This window comes from Calliphora vicina, chromosome 4, assembly GCF_958450345.1.
Source record: "Calliphora vicina chromosome 4, idCalVici1.1, whole genome shotgun sequence".
Taxonomy (NCBI): Eukaryota; Metazoa; Arthropoda; class Insecta; order Diptera; family Calliphoridae; genus Calliphora; species Calliphora vicina.
The window spans coordinates 117,076,652-117,101,233 of NC_088783.1; the positions used below are offsets into that span (position 1 = coordinate 117,076,652).

At 22.2% G+C, this 24,582-nt stretch overlaps 1 protein-coding gene across 1 annotated transcript; it reads left to right on the top strand.

Moving 5' to 3' along the window:
* Positions 1–3,743: 3,743 nt before the first annotated feature.
* LOC135956527 (synaptic vesicle glycoprotein 2B) lies at positions 3,744–23,511 on the top strand. The gene is made up of 4 exons (XM_065507059.1): positions 3,744–3,907; positions 20,022–20,249; positions 20,317–20,908; positions 21,334–23,511. Exons 2-4 carry the CDS (start codon positions 20,213–20,215, stop codon positions 22,481–22,483), a joined length of 1,779 nt encoding a protein of 592 aa, XP_065363131.1. The 5' UTR covers positions 3,744–3,907; positions 20,022–20,212; the 3' UTR covers positions 22,484–23,511.
* Positions 23,512–24,582: the final 1,071 nt, after the last annotated feature.

The window sequence follows — 24,582 nt, forward strand, 5'->3', positions numbered from 1 at the left end:
TAAAAAACTTTTAAATATAAACAAAATTTAATATAAGAAAGTAGTTTTTTCAATAGTAGTAAATTTACTACTATTTTAAAAAGTACATTTCCTAACTGTTTTATAGCAAAATTGGTGCAAATCTTTGATAATCAAATAAAGGTACAGAATTTAATTATGATTTTTGTAAATTAAGCTAAATTTAGAAATAGTAGTAGATTTACTACTTTTTTCAAAAGTACTTTTTCGTTGAATTTCATACGAAAATATTTTAATCTCTTTAATATAAACAAAATTTTATATAAAAAAGTGGGTTTTAAAATAGTAGTAAATTTACTACTATTTTAAAAAGTACGTTTCCTAACAGTTTTATAGATAAATTGGTGCAAATGTTTCATTAGTAATTAGTGGTATATATTATGTTTCTAGTTTTCCTATTAAGCTGCAATTAAAAATAGTAGTAGATTTAGTACCTTTTTAAAAAGTTGATTTTTCATTGAAATTCATAAATAATTTATTAAAACTTTTTAATATAAACAATATTAGCTACAAAAATTTAAGATTTTTAGTAGTAGTAAATTTACTACTGTTTTTAAAATTACTTTTTCTAAAAATTTTATGGCATATTTCAGTTAAATGTTAAAAACTGAATAAAAGAATAAAAATTTTAACATAATTTGTTACTAAGAAATTAAATAAAGCAAAATTATAAATACCTAGTAGAGTCTAGATTTAGTTAATATATTAAAATTACTTTTTTCTTTGAAACCTTTTAATATGTATAATAAAAACTTTAGTACAGAAAAGTGGGGTTTTAAATATAATTTCTAAGAATTTTATAGAAAATTCAATAATTAATTAATACTGTAAATGATTTTCTACTTAGAACTAAAATAATTAGTTTTTAATTTATTATGAAAATTTGTAATGATTGATTATTAAATAGAGGCATATTTTTTTATTGAGATTTCAAATTAAGTAGAATTTAGAAATAGTAGTAGTCGATTTAATACTTTTTTCCTTGCAATTCATAGGAAAATTGTTTCAACTTTTTAAAATAAACGATATTTGGTAAAAAAAAATTATGTTTTTCAATAGTAGTAAATTTACTACTATTTTAAAAAGTACTTTTTTATTGAATTTTACAGCAAAACTGCAGTAAATTATTAATAATTAAACCAAATTAAATATTTTGTCTTAAGATTCTTCACTAGAAACAAAGTTATTTAAAATAAATAAATAGTAGTGGATTTAATACTTTTTAAAAAGTAGTTTTTTCTTTGCAATTTATAACAAAATTTTTAAATTTTTTTAAGACAATTAAGAAATGGTACAAAAAATTAGGTTTCTCAATAGTAGTATATTTACTACTTTTTTAAAAGTAGTAAATTCTATGAATTTTATAGCACAATTGGTGTAAATAATTCATAATTAATCCCAAGTATACATTTTTATTGTGATTTTCTATTTATATTGCAAATTAAGCTGAATTTAAAAATAGTAGTAGATTTTACTACTTTTTTTAAAAGTTATTTTTCTTGGAAATTCATAGACAAATTTGTAAAACACTTGGGTATAAACCATATTTGGTACCAAAAAGTAGATTTTTTAATAGTAGTTATTTACTACTTTTTTTTAAAGCAATTTTTCTTTGCATTTTATAACGCAATTGGTGTAAATGATTGATAATATATTCGACGTATACATTTTTATTATGATTTTCTATTTATATTGCAAATTAAGCTGAATTTAAAAATAGTAGTAGATTTTACTACTTTTTTTAAAAGATATTTTTGTTGGAAATTCATATAAAAATTGTGAAAACTCTTTGATATAAACCATATTTGGTACAAAAAAAGTTGATTTTTTAATAGTAGTATATTTACTACTTTTTTTAAAAGTAAAGTTTCTATGAATTTTATAGCACAATTGGAGATAATGGTTCATAATTAATCCAAATTATAAATTTTTATTATGATTTTGTATTTAGATTGCAAATTAAGCTGTATTTAAAAATAGTAGTAGATTTTACTACTTTTTTTAAAAAGTTATTTTTGTTGGAAATTCGTATAAAAATTGTCCAAACTCTTTGATATAAACCATATTTGGTACAAAAAAAGTTGATTTTTTAATAGTAGTAGATTTACTACTTTTTTAAAAGTAGTAAATTCTATGAATTTTATAGCACAATTGGTGATAATGGTTCATAATTAATCCAAATTATAAATTTTTATTATGATTTTGTATTTAGATTGCGAATTAAGCTGTATTTAAAAATAGTAGTAGATTTTACTACCTTTTTTAAAAGTAATATTTCTTGGAAATTCATAGAAAAATTTTTAAAACTCTTTAATATAAACCATATTTGGTACTAAAAAGTATATTTTTAAATAGTAGTAAATTTACTACTATTTTAAAAACTAATGTTTATATGAATTTTATACCCAAATTCGCTTAAATGTTTAATAATTAATAAAAAATATTTATTTTTTAGTCATAATTTGTAGCTAGTTATAAAATTTAACAGAAATTTTAAATAGTAGTAGATTTAATACTTTTTTAAAAAGTTGTTTTTCTTAAAATTTTATAGAAAATTTGTGTAATTAGTTTTTAAGCCATTAAAAATATATAGTTTTTATTAAATAATTTGATATAAAAAATAGTAGTAGATTTACTACTTTTTTAAAAAAGTACATTTTCTTTGATTTGTTTTGAAAAATTTTAAAAACTTGTTAAAATAAATCAAATTTGGTAGAAAAAAGTTCAATTTTAAATAGTAGTAGATTTAGTACTATTTTAAAAAAGTAATGTTTATATGAATTTTATACCCAAATTCGCTTAAATGTTTAATAATTAATCAAAAATATATATTTTTTAGTCATAATTTGTAGCTAGCTATAAAATTTAACAAAAATTTTAAATAGTAGTAGATTTAATACTTTTTTAAAAATTTGTTTTTCTTTAAATTTTATAGAAAATTTGTACAATTAGTTTTTAAGCCATTAAAAATATATAGTTTTTATTAAATAATTTGATATAAAAAATAGTAGTAGATTTACTACTTTTTTAAAAAAGTACATTTTCTTTGATTTGTTTAGAAAAATTTTAAAAACTTGTTAAAATAATTCATATTTGGTAGAAAAAAGTTGATTTTTAAATAGTAGTAAATTTACTACTTTTTTAAAAAGTAATTTTTCATTGAATTTTATAACAAATTTTATGTAAATGGTTTATTTTTGTTAGATTTATAATATTATTAGTAAAAATTTTAATATAGAGCATAAAGTAAAAATAGTAGTAAATATACTACTTTTTTAAATTTTCATTAATTTTTGAGATTTTACTTTTTTTACTTTTTAATAATGATTTTTTTTCAATATTATCTTGTTTTTTTAAGAGATCAGTAGACAGTATGTTGTTTTTTATACAAATTTCTTTATCAATTTTGCTTAATTGTTAAAATTTACAATGATTTATGGCTGCCCTGAACCTTTTTATAATTTTTGTGGGTAAGTGAGTGAGTAACTTCGAATTTTAACGATTTTTTTTTTGTTTTTTGCCAACCTTATTTTCTGATAAATGATAAGCATCATTTGCAGCTTCTTTAGTTAATCAAATATGTATAATTTAATATAAAAAACTGATAAGCAGATTTGAGTACCACATACGTAAATAATTGTTTTAATCTTTGACAAAAAGAATCTCTTCAAATAAGAGAATCAGTCTTTTATTTTTTTAATTTTCATATAAAAAGCTGGGTAAAGCGTAAAAAAAAGTATTGTTTTTCGAGCTGCCAGGAGCTCAAAACCTCTTAAACCACTGAGTGTTAGATAAAGTTGTTAAAACCCAAAAGTTTTCCCCTAAAAACCTCGTCCAGAAGAGCAAAAACCATTCGTAAGGTTGCGAACAATACAAATTTTAAAAAAAGGTGCGTAAATAAAGGATTGGTTTAATAACTTCCTTTTTTAAAAAAAATTAAAAAAGAACATCTGTTCATCAAAAGTGAAAACAAGTTGTTGTTATGATTGTTACATCAGTGTTAATTTTATTAAAGTATTAAAAATTCTTTTCATTAAAATTTACATAAATATTTGTTTTTCTGTGTTAATATCTGCTAAAGAATTTAATAATTACCATAAAAACGTTTAAAAATACCTGATTATTTTTATTTATAATAAACAAGGAATTCCCAGCATATTAAATTAACAGCCTTTTTTGGAGACAAATAATAAAAAAAATATCAAAGAAAAGTTTTAATTACAAAACATAGTGCAAACAATTTTATTTCCTAGTTGTGCCTGAAAATTTTCTTTGTTTTTAAATAAAAAAAAAAAAATTTTTAAAAAAGTACTTTTTTTAAATAAATTATTTTTCCAAAAAGTACTTTTGGTACAGAATGTTTATTCCTTGAAAAACCTAATGCCAAATTTTTTATAAGTATTTTGTAAAAAAGTACTTTTTTGTAAAAAGGTACTTTTTTAAAAAAAACCTAATTTTATAAAAAAAATTCCATAAATTATGATTTAAATTTAAATTTGATAGAATTTCATAATTTGAACAAAATTAGTACTTTTTGTAAAAAGGTACTTTTTTAAAGAAAAACATAATTTTCATCAAGTTTTTTATCAAAATTTAAATAAATCTTGATAATCAAATAAAGCTACAGAATTTAATTAAGATTTTTGTAAATTAAGCTAAATTTAGAAATAGTAGTAGATTTACTATTTTTTTTAAATGCAGTTTTTCTTAGCAATTCATAGCTAAATTTGTACAACTTTTTAATATAAATGAAATTTAATATAAAAAAATAGGTTTTTCAATAGTAGTAAATTTACTACTATTTTAAAAAGTACTTTTCTAACAGTGTTGTAGCAAAATTGGATTAAAATCTTTGATAATCAATCAAAGGTACAAAATTTTATTATGATTTTTGTAAATTAACATAAATTTAGAAATAGTAGTAGATTTACTACTTTTTTATAATGCTGTTTTTCTTGACAATTCATAGCTAAATTTGTACAACTTTTTTATATAAACAAAATTTAATATAAAAAAGTAGGTTTTTCAATAGTAGTAAATTTACTACTATTTTAAAAAGTACTTTTCTAACAGTGTTGTAGCAAAATTGGATTAAAATCTTTGATAATCAATCAAAGGTACAAAATTTTATTATGATTTTTGTAAATTAACATAAATTTAGAAATAGTAGTAGATTTACTACTTTTTTATAATGCTGTTTTTCTTGACAATTCATAGCTAAATTTGTACAACTTTTTTATATAAACAAAATTTAATATAAAAAAGTAGGATTTTCAATAGTAGTAAATTTACTACTATTTTAAAAAGTACATTTCCTAACTGATTTATAGCAAAATTGTTGCAAATCTTTGATAATCAAATAAAGGTACAGAATTTAATTATGAATTTTTTAAATTAAGCTAAATTTAGAAATAGTAGTAGATTTACTACTTTTTTTAAATGCTGTTTTTCTTGGCAATTCATAGCTAACTTTGTACAACTTTTTAATATAAACAAAATTTAATATAAAAAAATAGGTTTTTCAATAGTAGTAAATTTACTACTATTTTAAAAAGTACATTTCCTAACTATTTTATAGCAAAATTGTTGCAAATCTTTGATAATCAAATAAAGGTACAGAATTGAATTATGAATTTTGTAAATTAACTTAAATTTAGAAATAGTAGTAGATTTACTACTTTTTTATAATGCTGTTTTTCTTGACAATTCATAGCTAAATTTGTACAACTTTTTTATAAAAACAAAATTTAATATAAAAAAATAGGTTTTTCAATAGTAGTATATTTACTACTATTTTAAAAAGTACTTTTCTAACAGTGTTGTAGCAAAATTGGATTAAAATCTTTGATAATCAATCAAAGATACAAAATTTTAGAGAAATTTGCCTAAAAACTTTTAAAAATGGTAGTTTTTAAAATAGTAGTAAATTTACTACTATTAAAAATCTTACTTTTTTATAGCAAATATTATTTATATTAACAAGTAGGAACAATTCTGCTATAAATTGCAAAGAAAAATGTGCTTTTAAAAATGGTAGTAAATCTACTACTATTTCTAAATTCTGCTTTATTTGAAATCTAGCCAAAAAATCATAATAGAAACGATGCCATTATTTAATAATAAAACATTTACTTCAATATTGCTCTAAAATTCTTAGAAAATTAACTTTTTCAAATAGTAGTAAATTTACTACTATTGAAAATCTTACTTTTTTATAGCAAATATTATTTATATTAACAAGTAGGAACAATTCTGCTATAAATTACAAAGAAATATTAACTTTTAAAAAAGGTAGTAAATCTACTACTATTTTTAATTTTGCCTTATTTGAGTTTTAAGTAACAAATTATGTTAAAATTTTTAAATTTTGCCATAAAATTTGTAGGAAAAGTACTTTTTAAAATAGTAGTAAATTTACTACTATTATATAACTTTTTTATAGCAAATATTGTTATTTGCTATGAATTTGCAAACAAAAATGGACTTTTAAAAAAGGTAGTAAATCTAAATTATGAAAAGTACCAAATACTTAAGATATTTGTTATTTCTATCCCCTAAATGCCAAACTCCTTAAACTTTTTTCTTGTTTTTTTAATCTCAATTTCTCTTATTGCTTCTATAATAAATTAAAATAATTGCATTTACTTTGTTTTCTTGTTGTCGCTATTTAAATAAAATTAATCTCTTGTTTTGTTGTTCTTTTATTCCAATTCCAATTTGTTGTTGTTATTAACGTTTAATGACTTTCTTTTTTTTGTTGTGGTTGTTTTTCAAAATGATGCTCTCATAATTTATTGAGTTTGTTTGTGTGTTTGTTTTAAAGTAGACAAAATAATTGTTTCAATTTCAATATTGTATTAAAACAAATATTATTATTGCTTTACAATTGTTATTGTGGTTGTTGTTGTAGGCTATTGTAAACAAAATTTAAATATTCTTTTGTTATGAAAATTTGTTTGTTTTTTTTTTTGTTCCACAATAAGTTTAGAATACAATAGAACTTTCAATTTTATTTTGAAATTAAAATTTCCAAACACTATCGAACGCTGTATGCATCACTTTGTTTTACATATTATTTATTTGTTTATTACGTATTTTGTTATTAAATAATGTTGAAATTTTAGAAATAGATTAATAATCAATTTGGCTACATTTCAGTTTAAATTCAACTATAGTTTTAAAATTATTATTTTTTTTAACCAGAGAAAAAAATGGTAACTTTTTCCTGAAAAAGTACTAAATTTTAAAAAGGTACTTATTTGGAAAAAAAGTACTTTTTTAAATAAAATATGTCTTGTTATATTAAAAGACTAAAATTATAATCCTTTTTCGAAAAAGTACTATTTTTTAAAAAAGTACTATTTTTTAAAAAGTACTAAATTTATAAAATGGTACTTTTAAAATTTTTTTTCAAACAATATCTTTTTTGTTTGACATTATTAATAAATTTTTTGTATAATAGAGTATGAAAATGGTACCATTTTTGAAAAAGTACTAATTTTAAAAAAGGTACTAATTTGGAAAGCCATACTTTTTTTAAATAAAATATGTCTTGTTATATTAAAAAATAAAATTTTACTTTTTTTGCAAAAAAGTACTAATTTTGAAAAAAGTACTTTTTTAAAAAGTACTAAATTTATAAAATGGATATTATAAAATTTTTGTTCAAACAATTTAATTTTTGTTTGACCTAATAATCACTTTTTTCTATACTAGGGTACATAAATGGTACCATTTTTGAAAAAGTACTAATTTTAAAAAAGGTACTAATTTGGAAAGCCATACTTTTTTTTAAATAAAATATGTCTTGTTATATTAAAAAATAAAATTATACTTTTTTTGCAAAAAAGTACTAATTTTGAAAAAAGTACTTTTTTAAAAAGTACTAAATTTATAAAATTTTTGTTCAAACAATATACTTTTTGTTTGACACTAATAATCACTTTTCCGAATACCAGGGTATAAAATGGTACTATTTTTGAAAAAGTACTAATGTATACAAAAAGTACTTTTGTAAGAAAAGAGTACTTTTTGTTAACTATTTAGTTTTTTTCCTATTAAAAACTAAAATTAGCCAATTTTTCAGAAAAAGTACTAAATTTAAAAAAGTACTTTTTTTAAAAAAAGTAAAACTTATTAAAAAAAAAAGTACTTTTCAAAAATTATTTAAAGACAATTCTTTTAATATAAACAAAAAAAACATTTTTTAAGCCAAAAACTAAAAATTTAACCTGTTTTCTGAAAAAGTACTAATGTTCACAAAAAGTACTTTTCTTAAAAAAGAGTACTTTTTATTAACTATTTTGTTTTTTACCTATTAAAGACTAAAATTAGCTACTTTTTCAGAAAAAGTACTAAATTTAAAAAAGTACTTTTTAAAAAAAAAGTAAAAATTATTAAAAAAAAAGTACTTTTCAAAAATTATTTAAAGAAACTTCTTTTATTGTAATCAAAAAAACATTTTTTAAACCAAAAACTAAAAATTTAACCTTTTTTCTTAAAAAGTACTAATGTTTACAAAAAGTACTTTTCTTAAAAAAGAGTACTTTTTGTTAACTATTTAATTTTTTCCTATTAAAAACTAAAATTAGCTACTTTTTCAGAAAAAGTACTAAATTTCAAAAAAGTACTTTTTAAAAAATAGTACAAAAAAGTACTTTTCAAAAATTATTTAAAGACAATTCCTTTATTATAAACAAAAAAAATATTTTTTAACCAAAAACTAAAATTTTAACTTTTTTTTGGAAAAGTACTTTTTTTAAAAAAGTACTAATTTAAAAAAGTTGTTATTTTAAAAAAGTACTTTTTTTCTCGAAAAAAAAACCAAATTATCAATTGTTCATTATTCATTCATTATTATTGTTTGTTTACCTCCACTGTTATCATAATGTTAAGTTTACAGTTTGCACTGTAAGCTTAAGAGAGATAGAGCGAAAGAGAGCCTGAAAATTACAGTTAAATTATTATGTACTCTTACAGTGTATTTGTTTTAGCTGTTGATATAGAACCAGCATTTTTAAACTGCTTTTTCTGTTACATTTTCAGTTAGTACTTAATTTGTAATTTGATTGTTGTAGTAATGTGAGACTTTTTTTTGTTTTTTCATTAAATCAATTTATTTCACTTTGACTCTTCATTGTATTTAAAGTCAAGTTTTAGACTTCAGAACAATTTAGCTGTTTGGCGCGTAAATACCTACAATTTGTTTTTAAACACGGCTTGTAATAAAAAAAAATCTTTCAAACTAAAAAAAGGAACAAATTCTACATGTTTTAGTTAACAATTTAGATTTTCTTTTACGTTTATTTTTAAATTGTGTGAAACGTTAATGTTTTCGTTAATTTACAAACAGTATCTTTATAATAATTTGCATTTGTTTAAGACTATACGTGGGAGCAAAAAAATTCTAATTTTTGTTTATTTATAACAGTTAATAAATTTGGAAAAAAAAAAATCTAGTTTTTTTTTAAGAAATCAAGTGTTAATTTTTATTTGAAAAACAAAAAACAAAAAAAAAATAACACACGACAACCATTAGTAATTAACCAAATATTAAAGGTAAATATTTCAATAAAAACAAATAAAATCACGTTTAAATTGATAAAAAAAAATTTGAAAAATTTTTTGGAAATTACGTTTTGTGTAAATAAAGGTAAAAACCCCTGAGAAATTAAACAAAAAAGGTTCAGTAACACAATAATTAGAAGGTAAAAAATCTTCAATATTTTATAATTCAAATTTTAAGATTCAAAATGAACCTCAACAGGATAAAAATTGGTCAAACTCAAAGGAAAGAGTAGTTAAAGACCATGATAGAAAAGTACCAATGAAATAGGTCTCTATATAAAAGGCCATAAAGAAGAATTTTTTAAATGTTTTCAATGAGAAGGCAAAAATTCAAAAACAGTCTTTAAATACAAGTTTTGAAATTTTGCTAGTTTTGGCGTTTTTCTGTGTTATTAGACAAATTTTAATGAAATTTATAGTAAAGTTTGTGGTTTTCTCCTAAATTATAGATTTTTTGTAAAATTTAAGGTTTTGATAAAGTTTGAGATGTTTTGGAAATAAAAGATTTTTTTTGTTATATTGGCGTTTTTTGTAAAATAAGTGTTTTTAATATAGAATCAGCGTTTTATTGTAAAATTTGTAATATTTTTAATAAAATTTTGCGTTATATTTAAAATTGCGATTTTTTTAAATTGGCGTTTTTTTTAATTTTTTTGATTTTTTAAAGAAATTTATTGTAAAATTTATGTTTTGTTGCTTAACTAAAGGCTTTCTGTGAAATTTAATGTTATGGTTAAGTTTGCTATTTTTTGTTATATTGGCGCTTTTTGTTAAAATAAGTGGTTTCTTAAAAATATTTGGTTTTTTTTTTGTGAAAATATTGATTTTTTTAAGAAATTAATTTAAAGTTTATGTTTTGGGGATAAACTAGAAACTTTCTGTAAAATTTAAGGGTTTTAGTAAAGTTTGAGATTTTTTGTTATATTGACGTTTTTTGTAAAATTAATGATTTTCTTTAAAATAAGTGTTTTTTATATATAATCATCGATTTATTGTAAAATTTGTTTATATTTTTAGTTAAATTTTGAGTTGTTTTTAAGTTGGGGATTTTTTTAAATTGGCGTTTTTTATAGTTTTATTGCATATTTTTAATTTTTTTTTTACAATTTTATGACTTTTTTAAGAAATTTATTGTAAAGTTTATGTTTTGTTGCTAAACTAGAGACTTTCTGTAAAATTTAAGGGTTTTGTTAAAGTTTGAGATTTTTTGTTATATTGGCGTTTTTTGTAAAATTAATGATTTTCTTTAAAATAAGTGTTTTTTTATATAGAATCAGCGATTTATTATAATTTTTTTATATTTTTAGTTAAATTTTGAGTTGTTTTTAAACGGGCGATTTTTTTTAAATTTGTGTTTTTTATAGTTTTATTGCATATTTTTATAGCAATTTTATTGTAAAATGTTGACTTTTTTAAGAAATTTATTGTAAAGTTTATGTTTTGTTGCTAAACTAGAGACTTTCTGTAAAATTTATGGTTTTGTTAAAGTTTGAGATTTTTTGTTATATTGGCGTTTTTTGTAAAATTAATGATTTTCTTTAAAATAAGCTCTTTTTATATAGAATCATCGATTTATTGTAAAATTTGTTTATATTTTTAGTTAAATTTTGAGTTGTTTTTAAACTGGCGATTTTTTTAAATTGGCGTTTTTTATAGTTTTATTGATTTTTACCTTTTTTTATAGCTATTTTATTGTAAATGATGACTTTTTTAAGAAATTTATTGTAAAGTTTATTTTTTGTTGCTAAACTAAAGAATTTTTGTAAAATTTAAGGGTTTTGTTAAAGTTTGAGATTTTTTGTTATATTGGCGTTTTTTGTTAAATTAATAATTTTCTTTAAAATAAGTGTTTTTTATATAGAATCATCGATTTATTGTAAAATTTGTTTATATTTTTAGTTAAATTTTGAGTTGTTTTTTAACTGGCGATTTTTTTAAATTGGCGTTTTTAATTTTATAGCAATTTTATTGTAAAATGAAGACTTTTTTAAAAAAATTATTGTAAAGTTTATGTTTTGTTGCTAAACTAGAGACTTTCTTTAAAATTTAAGGGTTTTGTTAAAGTTTGAGATTTTTTGTTATATTGGCGTTTTTTGTAAAATTAATGATTTTCTTTAAAATAAGTGTTTTTTATATAGAATCATCGATTTATTGTAAAATTTGTTTATATTTTTAGTTAAATTTTGAGTTGTTTTTAAACTGGCGATTTTTTTAAATTGGCGTTTTTTATAGTTTAATTGCATATTTTTAATTTTTTTAAACCTTTTTTGTGATTAGCTTTTTTGGTTTTATTGTTTAATTATTTACTATTTTGTTAGCAGTGATTTTTGTGTTATTTGAAACATTTTATGAATTAGCGATTTTTTTCGCTAAAATTTGATATTTGGCGATTTTTGTAAAATAAGTGATTTTTTATACTACCAACCTTTAAATGTAACATTTATGAGTTTTTCAAATCAAATTTCGCGAGTTTTTTTTAAATTGGCGTTTTTTTATATATTTTGTTTTATATTTTTTTTATATTATATATTTTGTGATTTCAGTGAAATGTTATGTATTGCGATGTTTTTCCAAATTAAGAATTTTTATAAAAATTATAATTTACCTGTGAAAAACATATTTTTTTTGTGTAAAATTCTCGGTTTCTTGCAAAATAAACGTTACTTTAAAAAAAAAAAAAAACTTTTTCAAATTGGCGATTTTTTTCAAATTAGCGATTTTTATAAATTTGCTGATTTTATCCAAAGATACCTAGTTTTGTGAAATTTAAGATTTCTTGTGAAATAAAAGTTTTTTATTTGTGAAATTAGCGATTATTATAAATTTGGCGATTTTATAAAAAAACGTTTTTTTTGGTAAATTTTAAATTTTTTGTGAAATTTAAGATTTTTCCCTAAATTAATAATTAACTTAATCTAAAAATCATTTATATTTCTGATATTGTCGTGTCTTGTGTTTAAAAAACAAATTTCGGAGAAAGAAAAAAAGAAATCAATTTTATTTTATTTAATAATTGCCGGCTTAATTACTAAAGATCAGTATTAAAAAATATCACACACATGATATTGTTTTGTGTGGATTTTTATTAAAACAACAATAACAAAAACTTGTCTTTTATTTTAATAATAAAAAAATAAATACAATAAATTTCTTGCAAATTGTCACGTGCCTGTTTAAAAAACATTCGCGTAAATGCTTTGAGTTGAGTTTTAACTTAAAAATTACCTTAGATAGCGTGAGCTTACACAGCTTCCCCCTTAATAGAACGTTTAATAATGTACGTGTTTTATTCAATTTAATTGTATTACTAAACCCACCATATTAACAAATAAAAATTCTTTTTATTATTTGAAAACTTTAGCTTTAAAAGGTCAAAGTTTATGTAAAATAGATATTGATTTGTTTAGCGATTTTTATAAAAATTTAAATTTCTGTAAAATTGAAGATTTTAAGCAATAGATTTTTAGTGATTTTTGTGAATTTTTGAAATTAGTGTTTTTTTCTTTTCTTTGTGGCAATTTTATGAATAATTACTGACTTTTATTAATTTGGCGATTTTTTTCCATATTAGCGATTTTTACTAAAATTTTAAATTTTTTGTAAAATAAATGTTTTTTTGTGTAAAATTGTAGATTTCTTGTAAATTTAAAGTATTTTTTTATTTTTGCGAAAATAGCGATTTTTTCAAAATGGCGATTTTTATTAAAATTATGAATTCTTTGTGAAATAAATATTTTTGTGTAAAATTGAAGATTTCTTGTGAATTTAAGTTATTTTTTTTGGCGAAAATAGCGATTTTTTAATTTGGCGATTTTTTTCCAAATTGGCGATTTTTATTAAAATTATCAATAAGTAAAAAATTTAGGTTATGGTTGTTTTTTGCTTATATCTATGTAATTTTTGAGCCAATTTATGAATTTTTTCCAAATAAGCGATTTTTAAAAAAATTTAAATTTCTTATTAAATAAATGATTGTCTTTTTTTGGAAAATAAACGATTTAAACTAATTTCGATGTATTCCAAATTGGCGATTTTTACGTTTTTTTTTTGCGAAATTAGCGACTTTTATTAATTTGGCGATTTTTTTTAAATTGGAGATTTTTACTAAAATTTAAATTTTTTGTAAAATAAATGTTTTTGTGTAAAATTGTAGATTTCTTGTGAATTTAAGTTATTTTTTTTTTTCAAAAATAGCGATTTTTTAATTTGGCGATTTTTTTTGCAAATTAGCGATTTTTATTAAAATTATCAATAAGTAAAAATTGATTTTTGAAACTAATTTCGATGTTTTCTAAATTGGCGATTTTTACGTTTTTTTTGTGAAATTAGCGACTTTTATTAATTTGGCGATTATTTTTTTTTTGGCAAATTAGCGATTTTTATTAAAATTTTAATTTTTTTGTAAAATAAATGTTTTTGTGTAAAATTGCAGATTTCTTGTGAATTTTTGTAGATTGTAGATTTCCAGCGATTTTTTCCAAATTGGTGATTTTTATTAAAATTATCAATTCGTTGTGAAATAAATATTTTTGTGTAAAATTGAAGATTTCTTGTGGATTTAAGTTATTTTTTTTGGCGAAAATAGCGATTTTTTAATTTGGCGTTTTTTTTCAAATTGGCGATTTTTATTAAAATTATCAATTCTTTGAGAAATAAATATTTTTGTGTAAAATTGGATATTTCTTGTGAATTTAAGTTATTTTTTTTGCGAAAAGCGACTTTTATTAATTTGGCGATTTTTTTTTCAAAATGGCGATTTTTACTAAAATTTTAAATTTTTTGTAAAATAAATGATTTTGTGTAAAATTCTGGATTTCTTGTGAGTTTTTGTAGATTGTAGATTTCTAATAATTTTTTCCAAATTGGCGATTTTTATTAAAATTATCAAATCTTTGTGAAATAAATATTTTTGTGTAAAATTGAAGATTTCTTGTGAATTTATGTTATTTTTTTTCCAAAATAGCGATTTTTTTAATTTGGCGATTTTTTCCAAATTGGCGATTTTTATTAAAATTATCAATAAGTAAAAAATTGAGGTAATTGTGGTTTTTTGCTTATATCTAAGTAATTTTTGAGCCAATTTACGGGTTTATTGTTGCTTATTGATGTATTGATGTACGGAAAGCTGATTTCAACATACAGAGGGACAGACAAGACATTTTTTATAATAAATAATGCCTTTTTATAATAAATATTTATTAATATTTTTTTTCTCTCTAATTATGCATATTTTATTCTTGATTGAATTCAAACATAACGAAATGGCGTTATAATTAAAATAAGTGTGCATAGTTTTAATTAATCAGATAGATAAAAACAATTTCTTGCTATTTATTGTTATTGTCGATTATTGCAAAAACCAAATGTGTAACAACAACAACTTGAATTTTATAGTTTTCTAAAATGCAGATCAAAATTTGACTTGTTTGTGCGTGCTTTTATTTTTAAGTGAAATTCAATAAACAGTTCCTGTTTACCTTCATTAACTAAGTTTAAAAATATATGTTTTTTTTTTGTGCGCTTAAAAAACACTCAAATTTTATGTGTTCATAAAATAAATGTCATTTATTACAAAATGACAGTTCAAGTTTAGAAAAAATGTTTACAAACATTTTAAGTTCTTGTAAAAAACATATTTCATACTTAACTTCAACATAAAAAACTACGTAGTTTGTGGTTATTTTCAAAACAAAATGAAATTTCTAACACGCAATTGTCAGTGAACACATTAAACGACTGACTCTTAGCATAATATGAACAATAATTTCATACATTCCAAAATGAAGGGCAGGAAAATAGATATTTTTTCTTAAATTTTACTGATATTTTATTTAGAATATGAAAGAAAAATTAAAATTTAGGAAATTATTTTTTTTGAAAATTATTCGGTAGTCGAATAATTAAAAAAAAAATATTCGAATAATTTAAAATTTTATTCGTTTTTTTTTCAATTAGTTTGCTAAATTCGTGAAAATGTAAATCGAATATTATTTTATTATTCGAATAATTAAAAAATTATTCGATTATTCGAATAATTTCAAAATGTATTCGAATAATTTCGATAATCATAAATTTTTTTAATAGCTTTGTAAAATTATTCGATTTATTTAATATTATTCGAAAATTTATTTAATAAATCGATTATTCGTTAAAATTTTAAATTATTCGAATATTTGTTTGATAGTGTAGATATTTTTTCTTAAATTTTGCTGAAATTTTGTATATGACAGAAACATTAAAATTTAGGAAATTATTTGTTTTGAAAATTATTCGGTTAGTCGAATAATTAAAAAAATTATTCGAATAATTCAAGCTTTTATTCGCCTTTTTTAATTAGTTTGTAAAATTATTCCATTAAAAATGTAATTCGAGTATTCTTTTAAAAAAATTAATTATTCGAATAATTTCAAAATGTATTTGAATAATTTCAAAATGTATTCGAATAATTTCTATAATTATATTTTTATTTTTTTCAATATCTTTGTAAAATTATTCGATTTATTTAATATTATTCGAATAATTATTTAATAAACAAATCGTTAAAGTTTTAAATTATTCGAAAATTTGTTTGATAGTTACAACAAATTGAAAAAAACGTATAAATTTTAGAATTATTCGAATAATTTCCATAGTCCTTCAGTACTATGGAAATTATTCGATTTAAAAAAAAATCGAAATTATTCGGTTAGTCGAATAATTAAAAAATTATTCGAATAATTTTAAAATTTATTCGTTTTTTTCAATAAATTTGTGAAATTATTCGATTAAAAAAATCCAATATTCGTTAAAATGTAATTCGAGTATTATTTTATTATTCGAATAATTTCGATAATTGAATCCTTTGTAAAATTATTCGATTTATTTCATATTATTCGAATACTTATTTAATAAATAAATCGATTAATCGTTAAAATTTTAAATTATTCGATTACAAAAATCAAAATTATTCGGTTAGTCGAATAATTTAATTCGAATATTTCCAAAATTATTTCGATTTTTTCCAAAATTATTAAATTTGTTTAAATTATTCAATTCAATCGAATATTATTTTATTAATCGGATAATTTCAAAATGCATTCGAATATTTCCAAAATGTATTCGAACAATTTCTATAATTATATTTTTTTTCAATAGCTTTTCAAAAATTATTCGATTTATTTAATATTATTCGAATAATTATTTAATAAACAAATCGATTATTCGTTAAAATTTTAAATTATTCGAAAATTTGTTTGATAGTTACGCCATCAGTACTATGGAAATTATTCGATTTAAAGAAAAAAATCAGAATTATTCGGTTATCCGAATAATTTAATTCGTATAAATTATTCGAATATTTAGAAAATTATTCAGATTTTTTCCAAAATTATTAGATTTTCTTTTAATTATTCATTTAAATCGAATATTATTTTATTATTCGAATAATTTAAAAATTATTCGATTATTATTTCCAAAATTATTCAGATTTTTTTCAAATTATTCGAATTTTTCAAAATTATTCAATTAAATTTCATAATTATTCGAATAAACTTTGTAATTTTTATTCGAATAATTTTGTTCGAATAATTGTTAAATTTTTAAATTATTATTTCTCTTAAAATTATTCAATTAAATCGAATATTATTTTATTATTCGAATAATTTAAAAATTATTCGATTATTCGAATAATTTATTTTCAAAATTATTTAGACTTTTTCCAAATTATTAAAATTTTTCAAAATTATTCAATTAAATTTCATAATTATTCAAATAAAATTTGTAATTTTTATTTTATTATTCGAATAATTTAAAAATTAATCGATTATTCGAATAATTTATTTCCAAAATTATTCAGATTTTTTTCCAAATTATTCGAATTTTCCAAAAATATTCAATTAAATTTCATAATTATTCAAATAAAATTTTTAATTTTTATTCGAATAATCGTTAAATTTTTAAATTATTAATTTTTTTTTAAATTATTCAATTAAATCGAATATTATTTTATTATTCGAATAATTTCAAAATTATTCGATTATTCGAATAATTTATTTCCAAAATTCTTCAGATTTTTTCCAAATTATTCGAATTTTTCAAAATTATTCAATTAAATTTCATAATTATTCGAATAAAATTTGTAATTTTTATTCGAATAATCGTTAAATTTTTAAATTATTAATTATTTTTAAATTATTCAATTAAATCGAATATTATTTTATTATTCGAATAATTTAAAAATAAAATAATAAAAATTTTTTTTTAAATCGATAATAAAATTATTCGAATAATTTAAAAATTATTCGATTATTCGAATAATTTATTTCCAAAATTATTCAGATTTTTTCTAAATTATTCGAATTTTTCAAAATTATTCAATTAAATTTCATAATTATTCAAATAAAATTTGTAATTTTATTCGAATAATCGTTAAATTATTAATATATTAAATTCTTAATACAAATTGTTCTTAGAAAAGATAGGATTTCTGTCAGCTATTTTAAGTACGTTTTATTTTTGGCATTGTTTTATTACTTATTTGAAAATTATTCGAATAATTTATTTCCAAAATTCTTCAGATTTTTTCCAAATTATTCGAATTTTCCAAAATTATTCAATTAAATTTCATAATTATTCAAATAAAATTTGTAATTTTTATTCGAATAATTTTATTCGAATAATTATATTCGAATAATTTTATTCGAATAATCTTTAAATTTTTTAAATTATTAATATATTAAATTCTTAATACAAATTGTTCTTAGAAAAGATTTCTGTCAGCTATTTTAAGTACGTGTTATTTTTGGCATTGTTTTATTACTTATTTAAAAATTATTCGATTATTCGAATAATTTATTTCCAAAATTCTTCAGATTTTTTCCAAATTATTCGAATTTTTCAAACTTATTCATTAAATTTCATAATTATTCCAAAAAAATTTCTAATTTTTATTCGAATAATTATATTCGAATAATCGTTAGATTATTAATATATTAAATTCTTAATACAAATTGTTCTTAGAAAAGATAGGATTTCTGTCAGCTATTTTAAGTACATGTTATTTTTGGTATTGTTTTATTACTTATTTGAAAATTATTCGATTATTCGAATAATTTATTTCCAAAATTATTCAGATTTTTTCCAAATTATTCGAATTTTTCATAACTATTCAATTAAATTTCATAATTATTCAAAAAAAATTTGTAATTTTATTCGAATAATTTTTTTTAAATCTAATATTATTTTATTATTCGAATAATTTAAAAATTATTCAATTATTCGAATAATTTATTTCCAAAATTATTCAGATTTTTTCCGAATTATTCGAATTTTTCAAAATTATTCAATTAAATTTCATAATTATTCGAATAAAATTTGTAATTTTTATTCGAATAATTTTTTTCAAATCGAATATTATTTTATTATTTGAATAATTTAAAAATTACTCGATTATTCGAATAATTTATTTCCAAAATTATTCAGATTTTTTACAAATTATTCGAATTTTTCAATTAAATTTCATAATTATTCGAATAAAATTTGTAATTTTTATTCTAATAATCGTTAAATTTTTAAATTATTAACTTTTTTAAAATTATTCAATTAAATCGAATATTATTTTATTATTCGAATAATTTAAAAATTATTCGATTATTCGAATAATTTATTTCCAAAATTATTCGGATTTTTTCCAAATTATTCGAATTTTCCATAACTATTCAATTAAATTTCATAATTATTCTAATAAAATTTGTAATTTTTATTCGAATAATCGTTAAATTATTAATATATTAAATTCTTAATACAAATTGTTCTTAGAAAAGATAGGATTTCTGTCAGCTATTTTAAGTACGTTTTATTTTTGGCATTGTTTTATTACTTATTTAAAAATTATTCGATTATTCGAATAATTTATTTCCAAAATTATTCGGATTTTTTCCAAATTATTCGAATTTTCCATAACTATTCAATTAAATTTCATAATTATTCAAATAAAATTTGTAAATTTATTCGAATAATTTTATTCGAATAATCGTTAAATTTTTAAATTAATTTTTTTTAAATTATTCAATTAAATCGAATATTATTTTATTATTCGAATAATTTAAAAATTATTCGAATAATTTATTTCCAAAATTATTCGGATTTTTTCCAAATTATTCGAATTTTCCATATCTATTCAATTAAATTTCATAATTATTCAAATAAAATTTGTAATTTATATTCGAATAATTTTATTCGAATAATTATATTCGAATAATTTTATTCGAATAATCGTTAATTTTTTTAAATTATTAATACATTAAATTCTTTATACAAAAAATTGTTAGAAATTTCTTTCAGCTATTTTAAGTACATGTTATTTTTGGCATAGTTTTATTACTTATTTGTTTTATATTGTTTAGTAAATGTAATTCAATAACTAATTTATTTGTTCTTTCTATTCTATCTACTTGCAGCCCTAACAACAGCCACTTACTTGTTGAAACTAGTCAACTAATAAATTACCACCTTTAATTTTTGATTAAATAGTTGTTTTTCTTAAAGGAAAAACTTTTCTAACAAATTTTTTATTTTTAATAAATTTGTTAATTTAAATTTTGCGGATTACGCAGCCACACAAAGTTAAAAAACAAAGCTACTTCATAGAATGGTAGAAGGTGACTCTCCAAAAGATACAAGTAATAGTAAGTTGCTTAAATAACTTGTGAAATTTAAGGAAATTTATTAAAAAAAAAATAAAAAATTCTTTAGTTTATAATGTAGATACTGGTGTACAGCCAAATAGCAATAACAACAACAATAGCAGCAACGGCAGCAATAATACAACAACCACAACAACAGTTGTTGATAATCGCTCGATATTACAACCCTACGGCCTAGGTTCGGACCACAAAGATCCTGGCTATCACATCAACGAAGCCTATGAAAACGACAAGAATGACATAGAGAAGGGCGGAAATGATGGCCGTTCTGGTGGCGGCCTTAAGGCCGGCTTTGAACAGGCCATAGAAATGTGCGGCTATGGCAAATTCCATTATATATTATTGGCCATTTGTGGCCTGGTCAGTACCAGCGAGGAAATGGATGTCATTTCGATGTCTTTCATTTTACCCTCGGCCCAATGTGATCTGAATTTGAATACGGAAACCAAGGGCTGGCTAAACTCCATCATATTTATTGGTATGATGGTGGGCGCTTACTTTTGGGGCAGTATTGCTGATTCGATGGGCCGCAAAAAGGTACTGATTGTTATATCGTTTATGAATGGTTTTTGCATTGTCGCCTCGTCATTTTCGCAAACTTACGAATGGTTTATGCTGTTTCGATTTCTGAATGGTGCTGCGTAAGTAGATGTTTTTGTTTTTATTTATTGTATGAATCATTTTGGTTAAAAGAAATATACATTAAGCTGTTAATTGGTTTAACAAAGTTTTCGAAAATAATAATAATAAATTCTTTACTGTAGATTGCAAGCCATTAGGAGCTTGCTAATTGATTTGCTAAATTTTTGTATATTAAAGTGTGCCGTTTAGGCTTTTTACTTTGAAATATAGCACCTTTTCATTATTATTACTGCAGTTACTTAACACCCTTGTGTTTGCTGCAAATACAATAAATCTGGGGGGCTTTTTATTAAGAAAATTCTTTACAAATGTAAATTTCCATAATTTTTCAAAAGATCTTTTACTCTCTCTCTCTTCTTCTTAATTATAAGGCTTTTATTCTCTTTATAACTCTTTCTCTCTCTTTTAACTTTTCTTTTTTTAGCCTGGGCGGCAGCGGTCCTGTCATCTGGTCCTATTTCGCTGAATTCCAACCGAAATCGAAACGCGGCTCCATGTTATCCTTCATGGCCGCCTTCTGGACATTTGGTAATCTATTTGTGGCCGGCTTAGCCTGGCTCATTATACCCACTGGCATTGGTTTTGTTACACCCCTCTTCACCTACAACTCCTGGCGTATCTTCCTAATGACCTGCTCCATACCCTCTTTCATAGTGGCCTTTTTGCTGTTCTATTTGCCCGAATCGCCCAAGTTCCTGCTGTCCAAGGGCAAACAGGACAAGGCCATGGCTATATTCCGTGGCATTTTTGTGACCAACACCAAGAAACCGGCTGAATTGTATCCCGTCACTGAATTGTATATCGATGAGAAGACATTGGCTGAGATCCAGGAAAATCGTGATTCCATTAAGGGTAAATACTCGAAAATGCTGTCAGGCATGGTGGATCACAGCAAGCAATTGTTTAGATCGCCTATCTTGAAGTTCACTTTGGTCTCCATCACCATTAATTTCACCTTCCATATTGGCTACTATGGCCTGATGATGTGGTTCCCCGAATTGTTTAATCGTTTCGAGGAGTACAGCACCAATTTCCCCAACAATCAGACGGCCGGTGTTTGCACCGTCACCAACTATGTGGTGGATAAAATTTCCCAAGAAGATGCTGTCTGCTCTTCTCACATACCCTCGGCTGTCTTTATGGAATCGTTGATCTCTTTGGCCTCCGCCTTGCCCGCCAATTTGATTGCCATTTTGGGTATGGATTTGTTGGGTAGGAAATTCTTTTTGATCTTTGGTACAATGACGGCGGGTGTCTGTTCGGCTGCCATGTATTTTGTATACAATTCCACCCAGAATTTAATAGTATCGGCTGTGTTTAGTGGTGCCATTTCGGCGGCCAATGCTGCCTTGGATTGTCTCATCACTGAGGTGTTCCCCACACACTTAAGGGCCACGGGTGTGGCTATTTCTATGGTTGCTGCTCGCATGGGTGGTATTATTGGTAATATTGTTATAGCTACGCTGTTGGATCAATATTGTCCGGCTCCTACATTTATTGTGGCTGTGCTGCTGATGGGTGGTGGCCTTATGTGTCTGCTGTTGCCCAATACCACCAGGAAGGAGCTGAATTAAGCAGAGAATGAAAGAGAGTTAAAGTCATAAATATACTCAGACAAGAAATTTACACTTACACACAGTTCCTCCCTCCCTCCTCCTTTCTCCTGCCCTTCCCACCCCCCACAAAATACACTTTCACTTTTCCATACACTTGAACCACAAACCCTTAACGCTCAGTCCTTTAACTAATGTTATTCTTTAGTGCTGGTTCCCAAACGTCAAGTTAACTATAGCAAGTCTTTAGATTGTAGATGAGAGAGGAGAGAAGATTTTAAAGATTTTCCTCTTTTTCTTCCTCTCTCTTCTATAAACTCAAGACTTGCTCTAGTAATGACTTTACTATTGCAATTCTTCAGTTTATAGATGAGAGCAGAGGAGATTTTAAAGATTTTCCTCTTTTTCTTCCTCTCTCTTCTTTAAACTCAAGACTTGCTCAAGTAATGACTTTACTATTGCAAATCTTTAGATTGTAGATGAGAGAGGAGAGGAGATTTTAGAGATTTTCCTCTTTTTCTTGCTCTCTCCTCTATAAATTCAAGACTTACTCAAGTAATGACTTTACTATTGCAATTCTTCAGTTTGTCACGAAGAGAGAGCAGAGCAAATTTTCCTCTTTTTCTTTCTCTCTCTCTTCTTTAAACTCATGACTTGCTTGCTCCAGTAATCATGAAGTTTGTCAACCATTTTCATTTCTTTTTCTTTGTCCCATAATTATGATTGATGAGTTCTTTCTTTTTAAATGTTTAATGCTTTTGGTAGATGAGCCTTTTTTTAAGTTTTTCTTTTTCTTTTAATTTTGTATTTTAAGTAAAAGCCGGCTCCAAATTCTTACACCATTTGGTATTTTATTTAATGTATTTTTATTTTATATTTTTTGTTCGTTAATATTTAGATAAAAATGTTGTAAATTATATAAGTATATAATAGAGATGTTATGTAAAATATAATATGAATTATGTATTAATTAATAAAACCAAACTAATGTATTAATTGTTAATTTTAAATAAAAAATAAATAAAAAAGATTCAAAACTAAAAAAAAAATATTTTTTGGAGTAAAATTTCATTTTAACTTACCCACTTTGGCTCATTTGACACGTATGTGCTCCTTGTAGTTCAAATGGAAGTCAATTGGTTACTTTATACCTCCCCGGTAATCTAGCGTGAAGACAATTGTCACTTAAGTGTCTCTAAGTAATCTAGAAGGTAGTCACTTTAAACGTTTATAATGAATTGGATTCATTTGGTTTCTTTATACTTCCCCTGTAATCTATCTTGTAGACAATTGCCACTTAAGTGTCTCTAAGTAATCTAGAGTGTAGTCACTTTAAACGTCTATAATGTATCCAGTATAGAAAGTAATTGTCACTAATATCTGATCTCTTGACTGACTCGAATTCATATATTTTGACTCATTTGACACTTATGTGCTCTTTGTAGTGCAGAGAGAAGTCAATTGATTACTTCAAACATCCCAGGTAATCTAGCGTGAAGACAATTGTCACTTAAGTGTCTCTAAGTAATCTAGAAAGTAATTGTCACTAATGTCTGTTCACTTGACTGACTCCAATTTATATATTTTGAATCATTTGACACTTATGTGCTCTTTGTAGTCAGGATAGAAGTCAATTGGTTACTTTATACCTCCCCGGTAATCTAGCTTGTAGACAATTGCCACTTAAGTGTCTCTAAGTAATCTATAGTGTAGTCACTTTAAACGTTTTTAATGTATTCCTTATAGAAAGTAATTGTCACTAATATCTGTTCAATTATATATTTTATATATTTTGAATCATTTGACACTTATGTGCTCCTTGTAGTGCAGAGAGAAGTCAATAGGTTACTTTATATCTCACCCAGATTGTGCTTTAATCGTCGTTTTATGTTGTCCCCAATTTGTGTTTCAATTGTGGTCTTCTCTAGTCCTTAATCTGTGCTTTAATCTTGGATTTATACAGTCCTCTGTTGCTTCCTGAATATCGTGGTTTCCTACAGTACTCCGGTTTACTTTTAACCATGAATTTCAAAAGTTCTCAGTTTCTACATTAATCGTGAATTCCTTTCTACGTTCTTCAGAGTCTGCTTTAAACGATAATTTATACAGTATTGTTTCTG

Coding starts and splice junctions, on each gene's coding strand:
- LOC135956527 (XM_065507059.1), top strand. CDS start 20,213: ATGGTAGAAGGTGACTCTCCAAAAGATACAAGTAATA. Junction 20,250..20,316: donor TCCAAAAGATACAAGTAATA/GTAAGTTGCTTA, acceptor AAAATTCTTTAG/TTTATAATGTAGATACTGGT. Junction 20,909..21,333: donor CGATTTCTGAATGGTGCTGC/GTAAGTAGATGT, acceptor TTCTTTTTTTAG/CCTGGGCGGCAGCGGTCCTG.